Source organism: Nerophis ophidion, linkage group LG08 (genome assembly GCF_033978795.1).
Source record: "Nerophis ophidion isolate RoL-2023_Sa linkage group LG08, RoL_Noph_v1.0, whole genome shotgun sequence".
In the NCBI taxonomy this organism is placed as follows: domain Eukaryota; kingdom Metazoa; phylum Chordata; class Actinopteri; order Syngnathiformes; family Syngnathidae; genus Nerophis; species Nerophis ophidion.
Genome location: NC_084618.1, coordinates 45179027 through 45192423, shown reverse-complemented (window position 1 = coordinate 45192423; position 13397 = coordinate 45179027). Strand labels below are relative to the sequence as shown.

The window sequence follows — 13397 nt, the reverse complement described above, 5'->3', positions numbered from 1 at the left end:
ACACGTGGGAATGCAGATTTTAACCCTTTAATTAACATTTTACTCCTAACATAAATTTATTCAGATTCGATCAAACTAAGGTAAAATATTTGCCCATCTGTACAGCATGTTTAAAATAAAATTAAACCTTAACCAAAAGGACAAGTGATTGATGCGGAAGTGTCACTGATCGCGCGTAAAACTGTGTGTCCCTCTCCCCTGCGCCATGCGTAGAAAGGAGCGGGGCTGGAACCCTTAGCTCATACACTCAGTCTTTCAATAAGGACAAAACAAGATCTCAGTTGGAGGAACTGGTCAGTAAAATACGTTTTTTCTCAACACCTTAAAAACCTGACAATAACTGCACTGCACGCTAGTAACTAAGAGGGTCGGAGGGAATTTTGAACAACAAATCAATGATAGAAATTAAAAACTTGTCATCCAAACAATATGATGATAAGCAACCTTATATTTTTTAACCTGAATTTACAGAGGATGAACTACTGTTAGTAGAAGCGACCTCAAAGGAAGGGTGAGACGTTGGAGCAGGCTTAAGCCGGGAGTGGGGTTGAAGTCACTTTAAGGCTATAAATCTGGAACTTGGAGCCACGCTATTTCGACATAAATTGAGTGCTTACCCAAATAAACCGTAAAAATAATAAACAGACAACTGTCCATCAAGTGAGTCACTTTAAAATGGATCATAATACACAATCCATGTCATGTGTGTTAATACAACTACAGTACACACACTGTCTGGCTAGCTGTGTACGAACAAAACATGAAATAATACCTTACACATACCTAAATATGATTATTCATGCATTTCAGTCAGTAAAGGTTATTGTCTTATCGCAGTGTTGTGCATTACAAACTTTAACACATTTTATGTTGTCATAAAAGCTAGCTTATCTCTTTCCGTAGCTAGCTTTTACGGCTAAAATGGGAGCATGCCAATGTGTTACTATGCTAGAAAGAGAGTTCCTCAGTGTGTCCTCTTACAATAAAAATGTCGCCACAGCTTGGTTATTATGGGTTACGGAACGTAAATTAAGTATTGTTGACGTTTGTTTTTGTTTTTTTTAAGTATTTTATTGGTGGTGGAATTAATTGTTCTGATTAGCTGCATTGCTAGCCACCTAGAACGAGTCTATTTTTACAAGTTACAATGCAAAAAAAACCTAAAACGTGTGCCTTCTTGTCACGCTTATGGTTTGTGAAAGATGGGCACACACACACTGCTCTCTTATATACTTTATATGAAACGTATCTAAACTGCTTTATGCCAGTTGTTTTATTTTTATATTTTTAAGTGGCACACTAATTGCTTGGGGAGTTATTACGTTAGTAATTCAATAAATTTTTTGGAAAAGTAATGAGTAACCAGACTAAATTCTATTTTTAAAAGTAATTTTCAGATAAAGCCTGTCACACAGCATCATGAAGCAGTTGACAGGTTGGTGTTCCTGGCTAAAATATGTGTGTGTCCTACTATAATGTTTACCAATAAAATCACAGTTGTATAAGGTCAGTTATTTTAATGTTGTTGCTGGCGTTTAAACATGTCATCCTAATCCAGGGCACTTTATTTAACATTTTGTTCTTTTGTCTTTTTGTGGGCTGAAGAAGTGTGCAGAACTAAATGTTTGGAGATTATATTTCACTTGTATTTATTATTTTTAAAGATGCTTCTTTTTTCTTATCTCGAAACACCTCATAAATTGGGATTGTATTATACAAAACCTTCTTTTCTTACTTGTTGGTACTTTTTTTTTGTATTTGGGATACCCAGCAGTCTCGAAAATCTAAAATCAAGGCATGGTGGAGATATGTAATTATGTCCACGGATATTTCTATTTATGGGTAGTTTATAGACCCAACTATATTGGGATATGAGTTTTAGTCCATATCGCCCAGCCCTACACTCATTAGACTTAGACAACTTAGACTTAGACAAACTTTAATGATCCACAAGGGAAATTGTGCCACACAGTAGCTCAGTTACAAAGGATGGAAAGGATAAGGATGGAAAGGATAATGCACACAAGGGCACAAAAAAAAGGAAGATGTTAGCGACACTGCTAGCACAGTTTAGGGGTGATCTCTGCCTTTAATTGACAGTTACAGTAGCCTTGTGATAGCATTGTTTTTTTAATTGTATGTATGAGGGCACATACCTTGTTTGAGTGTAACGAAATTGTGATATTTAAGACATTTCATATTGACAATATTTTTTTTCTGTGTTACATAAAATGTTTTGTGCTCCTATTTTTTTTTCATTTATTATCACCTGTGCTACTAGTGAAAAAACTAAGCATACAGCCCTGCCCTTGCATACTCAGATATTTTACACACTGGTTGCTGCATGGTAGCCATATTGGTTGGGTTGACCACCAACCACTTCGTTCACCGGAAGTAAACAGGCCAGAATATGTAAGTCACATGACTAAATACAACCCATACCAATTTGGCCTACAACTCCTAAAATCAAGAGACACACCATCTCACACTGCTCCTCAAACCTCCTACACATTATTTTCAGTCCTTCAATACAGTGGTCCCCAACCATCGTTCTTAGGATGGGTACCTGTCCATGACGCATTTGCTACCAGGCCACAGAGAAACATTAAATATTTTTATAAACGACTGCATTTTCTCCTACTTAACTTGTGCCTGTCCCACTAGACATACCAATAAGCTTGTTTATAGATGTACAATAAAACTCCTCATCGGAAGTTGCCATTTGTTATATGTGTTATAAATGACATGATACAATGTACATTAATGAACATGTAAAATATAAATGTGACAGATTGTAGCCAAAGGCTGATTTCCAACTGCAGTGTCCAGCCGGTTGATTGTATTTACTACCAACAACCTGCTGCAAAGAAATAAGCCCAGGGCTCCCACTAATTCAGTGTTATATTTTTCATGCACTTATTTTCTGGCACAAGTGGAAAGTCGGACCCTGAAAAGAATGCCTACATTAAACCGGTCGGTGGTACAAAAAAGGTTGGGGACCACTGCTTTAATACACGAGGAAGCCTAATCCACTGTGACGCAGCTCTGTACAACACAGTTGTTTGCATGGCACATGTTTTTGCTCCTGGCATGACTACGTCTCCATTACTCTGTTGTCTAGTTTAGTGTCTGTATCTGTTGCAAACGTGATATTTTAGAGTGTAAGATTGTTGGCCTTGATGTAGTATGAATCGTGTAAAAAAATACTACATGCTTTTTAATTTGCGCTTATCAACATATAACAATGAGAGCTCATTATGCATATGCTCAACACTAGTCCACAGTGAACATTTTAGTGCCAAACATGCAGCCTTATTTTGCATATATTGGAGCTTTTAAATATATGTCTTTGGAGCATATGAACAATAATCGAGAAGTTACAGTGGAACAAAAAAGTATTTAGTCAGCCACCGATTGTGCAAGTTCTCCCACTTAAAATGATGACAGAGGTCTGTTTTTTTCATCATAGGTACACTTCAACTGTGAGAGACAGATTGTGAAAAAAAAATCCAGGAATTCACATTGTAGAAATTTAAAAAAATATATTTGTAAATTATGGTGGAAAATAAGTATTTGGTCAACTATTCAAAGCTCTCACTGATGGAAGGAGGTTTTGGCTCAAAGTCTCACGTTACATGGCCCCATTTATTCTTTCCTTAACACGGATCAATCGTCCTGTCCCCTTAGCAGAAAAACAGCTCCAAAGCATGGAGTTTCCACTCCCATGCTTCACAGTAGGTATGGTGTTCTTGTGATGCAACTCAGTATTCTTCTTCCTCCAAACACGACGAGTTGAGTTTATACCAAAAAGTTCTATTTTGGTTTCATCTGACCACATGACATTCTCCCAATCCTCTGCTGTATCATCCATGTATCCATTTTGGTATAAACTCAACTTGTCGTGTTTAAAGGAAGAAGAATACTGAGTTGCATCCCAAGAACACCATACCTACAGGTGCTGTGAAGCATGGGGGTGGAAGCATCATGCTTTGGGGCTTTTTCTCTCCATCCATCTAACTGCACAGTTACTTAAACCATGTGCAGAATGCTTTCTCAACAGTAAACCATAATCTATAACATGCAACACTGCACTGAAATAAATTAAGACGGTACCATCATTATTTTCCTCATCAATTTGTTGCTGCCAGTCCTCAGTCATATGGACTAGTGCTGTAGCTGTAGAGTGACCATCATTCTGATGCTGAAACTCAGAGTCAAGATTAAAACAGGAGAAGTAATTTTAAAATGAGATTTTGCTAAGAACAGGTAGAATACTAATTGGTCTACTATTTAAACCACAGAAGGCTGTCTTCTTTTGTTTGGGTATGGGTATGACTTTGGCTACTTTCCAAGCTTGGGGGAATATATGATCTTTTAAAACAAACAGGCTCAATAATGTTATCTGACATATATTTTTATTAATTTTCCATCAAGATAATCTCGCCCAAACTGTGCCTTTTTTTTCCCACATCATAATATGTGTATGTATCAGTTCAATTGATTTATTACTACAAAAAAATACTATGCTTCAATTGTCCAACCATCAAATAGATTGTATTTTTTCTCATTTGATGTACCTTACCATATAGTTGGCAGTTTCACAATAAAAAAGGTTGATTAATTTGAAGTCTTCCAAGTATGTTACTAAACACCTGCCAGAGTTTCTTTCCATCATTCTTCGCATTGTAGATTTGATTAAAAAAAAAAAAAGGCTTTTTTCTTCTGCATGTTCATTTTAGTCACCATATTTCTAAGTTTATGGTTGTTTCCACACAAGTCTGGATCAGCAGATTTTCCAACAGCTTGCTTTAATTCATCTCAGTGAGCCATACACATAGCTGTGTATCAAGCCAAGATGCGGTGGTCTTTTTTAACGGAAGTTTTCTCCAAGGGTGCATGTTTATCGACTATTTTCTGAAGCATGTTTACAAACATATTTAGAAAATTATAGGTCTATTTTTCTGAATGAATAATATCCCAATGTATTGACTTCACATCAGAAATAGAACATTCTCTACTAATAGATTTGTAAAATGTACAGTATTTAAGTCAATTCCAGGCCCAGTCTTACATACTCTCACTCTTCTAATCAAGGTGACGACATTATCCACTCTCCTTGGAGACGTGTTGAATGTCTAACAGGAGCCATGGTTAATTCCTTATTCAACGTCCACAACCGCTTTATTCCTTTCTTTTAAAAACTCTGTGTGAAATTCAGGTGGGTGTTAGGCCTGGAGGACTAGATTCAACAATGCAGGAACTTTTTATTATTTTCATCTCAGTATATACTCAATTTATACAGAGGAATTATTTCCCACGGATTAGATTTTACCTTAAGTGATAAAGATGACATGAAGGAAACCCACAATAATGCATGTCTTTGGCCATATTTAGACAAATGTATGCATAAAGAGAAAGCAGTGCCCAAAACCTTGGTTTTTATTTGTTTACTCTGTAAATCAAAATCATAACTGCTCTCTTCATCTAAGACGTGGAACTCGAATTTAGGAACAAACATTAAGGTGAGTTCATGAAAAGTTTGACTGCGCATAACCATTACCAACTCTTCCCAAACAACACACAAGTCGTTGTTTTATTTTAAAATGTTTGTATAATGCGGAAAATGCAGAAAAAATGTTGGGCCAAAGAAAATGCAAACTAAATAACTACATACAGGAACCAGTAGAGCATACTTGCCAACCCACCCGGATTTTCCAGGAGACTCCCGAAATTCAGCGTCTCTCCCGAAAACCTCCCGGGACAAATTTTCTCCCAAAAATCTCCCGAAATTCAGGCGGAGCTGGAGGCCACGCCCCCTCCAGCTCCATGCGGACCTGAGTGACGTGTATAAACAGCGTGTCTGCCCAATGACGTTATAACTGTAGAATGATCGAGGGCAAGTTCTTGGTTTCTTATGTGGGTTTATTGTTAGGCAGGTTCATTAACATCCTCCCAGCGTGGTAACAACACACAACAGCAGCAGTCCGTTTTCGTCTACTGTAAAGCAGTTCATTTGCCATAAACAGCAATGTTGTGACACTGTTAAACAGGACAATACTGCCATCTACTGTATATGCATATGGTTATGAAAACAAGGATGAACATTTCAACCCTTAACTCAACAATGAGTAGATGAGTGTTATGTGTGTGTAAATGTGTAAATAAATGAACACTGAAATTCAAGTATTTCTTTTATTTATATACAGTTTATATATATATATATATATATATATATATATATATATATATATATATATATATATATATATATATATATATATGAAATACTTGACCTGGTGAATCTAGGGGCAAATATAGAATAGAATAGAATGTTAGAATGTACTTTATTGATCCCTGGGGAAAATTCAGCACCACAGTTCGCTCACAATAAACAATGATAATGATAAATAATATAATATATTATATTTATATAATATATGAATAATATAAATATACTCCTCCCCTCTTAACCACGTGCCACCCTGATCAACACCCCCCCCACCTTCCGAAATCGGAGGTCTCAAGGTTGGCAAGTATGCAGTAGAGGTAGTTGCAGAGCAGGGGTGGGAAAACTACGGCCCGCGGGCCACATCCGGTCCTTTGGTCCCTTTACTCCGGCCCGCCAAATATTAAAACAGAATTCAGCAAAGATGTGTTTTGAGAATTAGTACAACAAAACTGATACTAGACTTAAACGCACTGGCAAATATGGGTGATCAACAACACTGCTGCCACTAAGTGTTAACCTTTTAATACCATCTGTATCTGTTTCTTTGATGGTATATTGTTGAAAATAGATGTATTATGAGTAACACAGCCCATGTTTGAGAAACCTATTCTTAGTTCCATGAATCATGTACTCGCCTGGCCCGTCAAATTTAAAAGCCAATGTTGTCTCTGGGCCAAAAAGTTTCCCTATATCTGTTGTAGGGTGTCCCCAGCTTAATGACAGATAATTAATCGTAATGAACCCTTATTGGGTCCATTTGTACACTCTCAGTTACATTAACATTGATATTATAAATGTGGCCCCATACATATAAATGCCATTAAATGTAGCTTTGATATAACAAGCTACTTTTGCCATGTAGCTTGTACTGTAGCTTGTTACAATTCTCCAGGTATAGCTCCCCCTGTCGTTTAGCTACATTTAATCGAGAGTAACTTGTAGCTTTGCTTACTACATTTTCCGAGTAGCTTGCCAATCACTGGCATCTATATTTCCGTTACTCGTATGTGTGTGTGTGTGTGTGTATGTGTATATATATATATATATATATATATATATATATATATATATATATATATATATATATATATATATATACACCGGCGTGTGTATATATATATATATATATACACCGGCGTGTGTGACAACATTTTCTTCTTTAAGATACTTTACTCAAATTGTGTTTTAACCAAAGTAAAACAAACATTAGATGATGGGCATCATTAAGATCAGTGGTGTGTGCCAATACATTGCACCGCCATAGCATCTGCCTCTGTTCATTAACAGCATATATCTGTCCCGACACACACACACACACACACACGCACACACACATGCTTTCATTCGCCTTTATTGCCACAACAAAGGAAACACAGCATTAAATGTCATTAAACGTAAATGGGTATTTAAAAAATCTCATTGTCAGGTCAAGCGGAGTTTGATAATTAGAAAATTGAATACTTGACCATTTCAGTCTTCTACAGTCCTACGTTCTAATTATCCTATCCCGTTTTGTCTCCATTCCTTCCCCATTCCTTCCCCTTTCTTGTCTTTCACAGCAATTTGGGAAGATTTTAGACGTGGAGATTATTTTTAACGAGCGCGGCTCCAAGGTAAGTAAGCACAGTGGTATACAGTTTGTATATATTGTTTGTGTTTCCTCTCATTTAAGTCAATGTATGTGTCTACTGTCCACATTCTCTCTGACCTAAGTCCTCCCATGCTCTTTCTCAGTAGGTCTCAGAGTAATTACAGAATTATCCGCTATCAGCTCTTACACCTTTCCAGCCTGTCATAAATTGAGGCATGGAGTTAACTGACTGCTCTTGTCTTCATGCTCACGTCAGACTACTCACGGTATGCAAACACAAACTGTCCCACCTCGTTAGCTTTTCGACCAAGAGCGACAACCGCAAACTGTAAACTGAGGACAATTTAGTGGGAAGCGTAAAGATGGAAAGATTCAGACTCACCACATGTCAGGTTAATGGAATGTGTAACAAACATACCACATTAGCTGCCACAGAATTCATAATCAACACTGCAATGGTCTTGCTAAACCGTGGTTTGAGTCTGAGTTGGACCCCGGCATGCAGAGAAGCAGACACTGTGTGCAAAAAAGCATTTTGATTATTTGTTAAAGTCCAAAACACTAAGAACAAATAAACCACTAGGAAGAAGTAGTAAGAACTAACAAAAAGTGATGGTGCAATACAGGAAAACAAAAGCTGTGGAACAACTAAGAATAAATATTAAACAGAGAAAATACACAACAAACCAAAAGGGCAGCTAAACAAAATTACCAGGCACTCAGGAGGAGAAGGCCAATAACAACAAAAAATATGAAAATCAGGAACGGGAGTCATAAGGATTTCCACAGCAGATCAGTCTGTAGAAGGAGAGGTCAGGTAAAATTGCATTTGCAACAGCGTGAGTAAAGTAGCAACAAAGTGAATGGAAACCTGTCGAAACACAAGGAAATCTGAGGAAACAATCTGACATCTTGCTGATACAGCCACTCTACTAAAGCACCACTAATTCATTAACTAACCGTTCTGCACATAACCTAGTCATCTGAGGCGCAAACAAGGACAAACAGGAAACACCGGCAAAGACAGGACATTTCAACAATAAACGCGACTGTCGTGCAAAACTTGATTCATGACTTTCCAGTTTATTTTGGATAAGCAATTTGATTATGTCAAAATAGCTTGTTCCACATTTACAGCGGCAAAGACATGCCGACCTCACTCTCTCGGCTTCCATCTGCTCCAACGTCTCACCATTCCTTTGCGCTTGTTTCTATTAACTATAGTTCATCCTCCGTATATTCAGGTTAAGAAAGATAAGGTTGTAAAAACCTAATTTGTCCAAAAATAGTCGTCTTCGTTGTCTGTTACCAACTCTGCCATGATTAGAACGTACAAGTAGGAACACATATTTGTTGCCGGAAGTCGGAACAGCACTGCTATAAAAATGGAAACAAATGTGTTGATGAAATAAGTTCCATCAATGCTTAAAATTACCAAAATATGGCAAACCGATTGTAGCTGAGATAGGCGCCAGCGCCCCCCGCGACCCCGAAAGGGAATAAGCGGTAGAAAATGGATGGATGGATAGTACATATTACATATTGTTTTGAATGTGTCTGTTACTACATTATATATTGACTTGCAGTCAGTATATAAAACAATGATGGAGGGTTTAGAATTTTTTTTTGAGGGCTTTGAAGTCTACAACAATGAAAATGATATCAGTACAGCGTGGCTCGGTTGGTAGAGGGGCCGTGCTAGCAACCTGAGGTTCAATCCCCGACTTCCGCCATCCTAGTCACGTCCTTTGTGTCCTTGAGCAAGACACTTAACCCCTTGCTCCTGATGGGTCGTGGTTAGGGCCTTGTAACACAGGTCCCACCATCAGTGTGTGAATGGGTGAATGTGGAAATAGTGTCAAAGTGCTTGGAGTACCTTGAAGGAAGAAATACAAGTATGAAGTTTAAGTTAAAGTACCACTGATAGTCTCACAGACACTAGGTGTGGTGAAATTACCCTCTGCATTTGACCCATCCCCTTGTTCAACTCCCTGGGAGGTGAGGGGAGCAGTGAACAGCAGCGGTGGCCGCGCTCGGGAATCATTTTCAACCCTTGATGCTGAGTGCCAAGCAGGGAGGGAGGGTCCCATTTTTATAGTCTTTGTATGACTCGGCCAGAACTTATGTCCTAACCCATAGTCTATCTTTAAATAATTGCGATTAATTTTGTATTAACTAGGAAAAAAATGTGATTAATCGCAATGGAATATTCTAATATTTGGACTTCCTTAATAAAAAAAAAAAAAAATAAATAAATATATATATATATATACATATATATGTGGTTTATCCGTTAGACAGTGCTCAATAGAGCAGAATATTTGTCCGCAGGCTATTTCATCCCTTCAAGCCTGTTTTCCCTGCTCTTGATATAACTCCCCTGAAGAGCAGTGACACCTGCAAAACAAGCTTGTAGGGATGAAATAGCCTTTGTCTTTTCCTGACCTAATAATAATAATAATAATAATAATAATGGATTAGATTTATATCGCACTTTTCTATTGTTATATACTCAAAGCGCTCACAGAGAAGTGGGAACCCATCATTCATTCACACCTGGTGGTGGTAAGCTACATCTGTAGCCACAGCTGCCCTGGGGTAGACTGACGGAAGCGTGGCTGCCAGTTTGCGCCTACGGCCCCTCCGAGCATCACCAATCATTCATTCATCATTCATTCACCAGTGTGAGCGGCACCGGGGGCAAAGGGTGAAGTGTCCTGCCCAAGGACACAAGGGCAGCGACTTTGATGTCAATAGGTGGGAAGCAAACCTGCAACCCTCAGGTTTCTGGCACGGCCGCTCTACCCACTACGCCAAGCCGCCCCAAATGTAATTAATATATATATATATATATATATATATATATATACTGACCCCTGGAGTTGTATATACTGTTTAAAACAGCAAATATACTGTTCTAAAGTGTTTCTGACTATACAGAGTAATCTCAGTCAATGGACTGACACCTCCAGTTGATTTCTGAATGGCTCAATGTACGAATTTGTTTGAATATACAAATTAAAAGTGCTGCAAGTCACACAGGGGCAAATGTCGTTAGCGAGCTGATACGGTGTCAAAAGCTAAAAAAACAACTCAAATTCCTCAACCTTCTGGGTCATCTGGATTAAATACATTTTTGAATACAAGACACAAAGGGAAGCAAAACTTGATGTTGCAAAAAAAGACAACTTGAGAGTAGACTTGAGAGCAGACCAGGAAAGAACAAGATTAGCACACAGAGAATATCTGATACAAGCAATATTAGAACACAGAGAAGATCTGGAAAACCTCAAAGAAAATTCTGAAAGTCTGCAAATGCAGAAAATTATGCAAAAAGGCATTTTGTATGGTAGTGACAAATGTGTCAGAAATGTGTCAAGAGCAAATAGAAATGCATCCAGAGGTGAAAATTCTCTGAGAGGAAAATATTGCAGTGAAACAAGATAACATCATTCTGAGGAATATCATTAATGAAATTGATTAAGATAAACGAATGAATGACATTGTTGTGACAGGGCACCTAATTAAACCAAGATCCTTTGCGAAAGCTGTGGATAATTGAGGCGAACCGGATAAAATGGAAGTTGCTTCATTAGAGCAGCAAATAGTCAACTTTATTCAATCAAAAATAAATACATGTTGACTATAATAGCATCAAAACATGCATCTCACTGAATGGAAGAAACAACACCAGTAAATCTAAAATGGCACTGCTGAAACAGGGAAAGAAGCTGAAGACAACAAATGTGTACATGAATGAGCACCTCACCAAACCTAATGCTAAAATATAAAAGAAAGTATGCGACTTGAGAAAGCAGGGAAAAATTCAGGAAATTGGAAGCGCAAACTGTCAAATCTGTATCAAGCTGAAATTAAAACAGACAACGAAAACAATAATGGGGTCTGACAGAAAACTAAAACTACTATGTTTCAAGGGACCACTGAACAAAATGACATGGATTCAGGAGCACATCAACCTACACTCATATATATTATTTAAACAACACTAAAGAAAAATATGGAACAACTTAGTAGAACGCAGAAGTACTAATATGATCCAGTTTTAAAAAACTGTTCATTCTCAAAGTGTTTACATAGTACAAAGAAGAAGAATCTTGATTAAAATGTTGAACTATTTAAAATTGAGCTCATTTTATTCACCCCACTATGTGAATTACAACTTACTTGACTATTTATTTATTTAAAATGTTATTATTAATGGAGTAAATTGTGTACAAATTGAGAAAAAGAAGTGAATAAAACTGTTCGCAATTATTATGAAATGGAAAAGGGGTACGATTAAATACGGTCTGCTTCGCCCTACTTTTTTTTTTGAACATGTTCAATAGAGAAACTAGAAATTGTAGTGTGTAATGATTTAATTGTAAGCATGTTAAAAAATAAACAAAAAAACAAACAACTACTGATGTGTGTGTGTGTGTGTGTGCGTGCGTGCGTGTGTGTGCGTGCGTGCGTGTGTGTGGGCGTGCACGTGTGTACGTGCGTGTGTGTACGTGTGTGTGTGTGTGTGTGTGTGTGTGTGTGTGTGTGTGTGCTCTGTATAGAATGTGCTTACTACATTTTCCGAGTAGCTTGCCAATCACTGGCATCTATACTTCCGTTTCCAGTGTGTGTGTGTGTGTGTATGTGTGTATATATATGTATATATATATATATGTATATATATATATATACATATATATACATATATATATATACATATATATACACACATATATATATATATATATATAAATATATATGTATATATTACACTTGCATCGCATCTCATAAGCTTGACAACACACTGTGTCCAATGTTTTCACAAAGATAAAATAAGTCATATTTTTGGTTCGTTTAGCAGTTAAAACAAATTTACATTATTGCAATCAGTTGATAAAAAATTGTCCTTTACAATTATAAAAGCTTTTTTTTTTTTTAAATCTACTACTCTGCTAGCATGTCAGCAGACTGGGATGGATCCTGCTGAAACCCTATGTACTGTATTAAATGAATACAGAATCGTTTTGAATCGAAAAAATATTGTTTTTTAATCGAGAATCGCGTTGAATTGAAAAAAATCGATATATTATCGAATTGCTACCCCAATAATCGATATTAAATCGAATCGTGGGACACCCAAAGATTTGCAGCCCTAAAATATATATATATATATATATATATATATATATATATATATATATATATATATATATATTCCATACAGTGGGAGATGGTATGTCCAATAAGCCACTGAGGGGCTCTGGCTCTTTCTTTTTATCAGGGTCGCTCAGGTTGTTTTTCAACAAGTTGTTAACTTCTTCTTTGGAGCAAACTAGACGCCCACTGCGCTTCTGCCCCAACAGCTATTTGATTAATCCAAATGGATTAGCTATGAATGTAGTTTGCTTCCTGGCTCTCTCTCTCTCCTGTGCCTCCTGTGCCATTCAGCTCTATGTAGGGTCGTCAGTTGCGTCCTCCTGATGTTCCGGAGTTCCGCCAATGGCGCCTTCTCCTCCTCAGATGCTGCCTTGTACTGCCTTGCCAGGGACCGGAGCTCCTGCCGAAGTTGATGGA

The 13397-nt window shown here is 37.4% G+C and overlaps 1 protein-coding gene across 6 annotated transcripts in view; it reads left to right on the top strand.

The window, feature by feature from the left end:
- Positions 1 to 13397, top strand: part of rbfox3a (RNA binding fox-1 homolog 3a) — a 1176173-nt gene that overhangs the window by 1043772 nt on the left and 119004 nt on the right. For all 6 annotated transcript variants that reach the window (XM_061908671.1, XM_061908673.1, XM_061908672.1 and 3 more), the window contains one exon: positions 7789 to 7842. In XM_061908671.1, coding sequence (XP_061764655.1) covers positions 7789 to 7842 — 54 coding nt within the window. The remainder of the gene's footprint in view (positions 1 to 7788; positions 7843 to 13397) is intronic.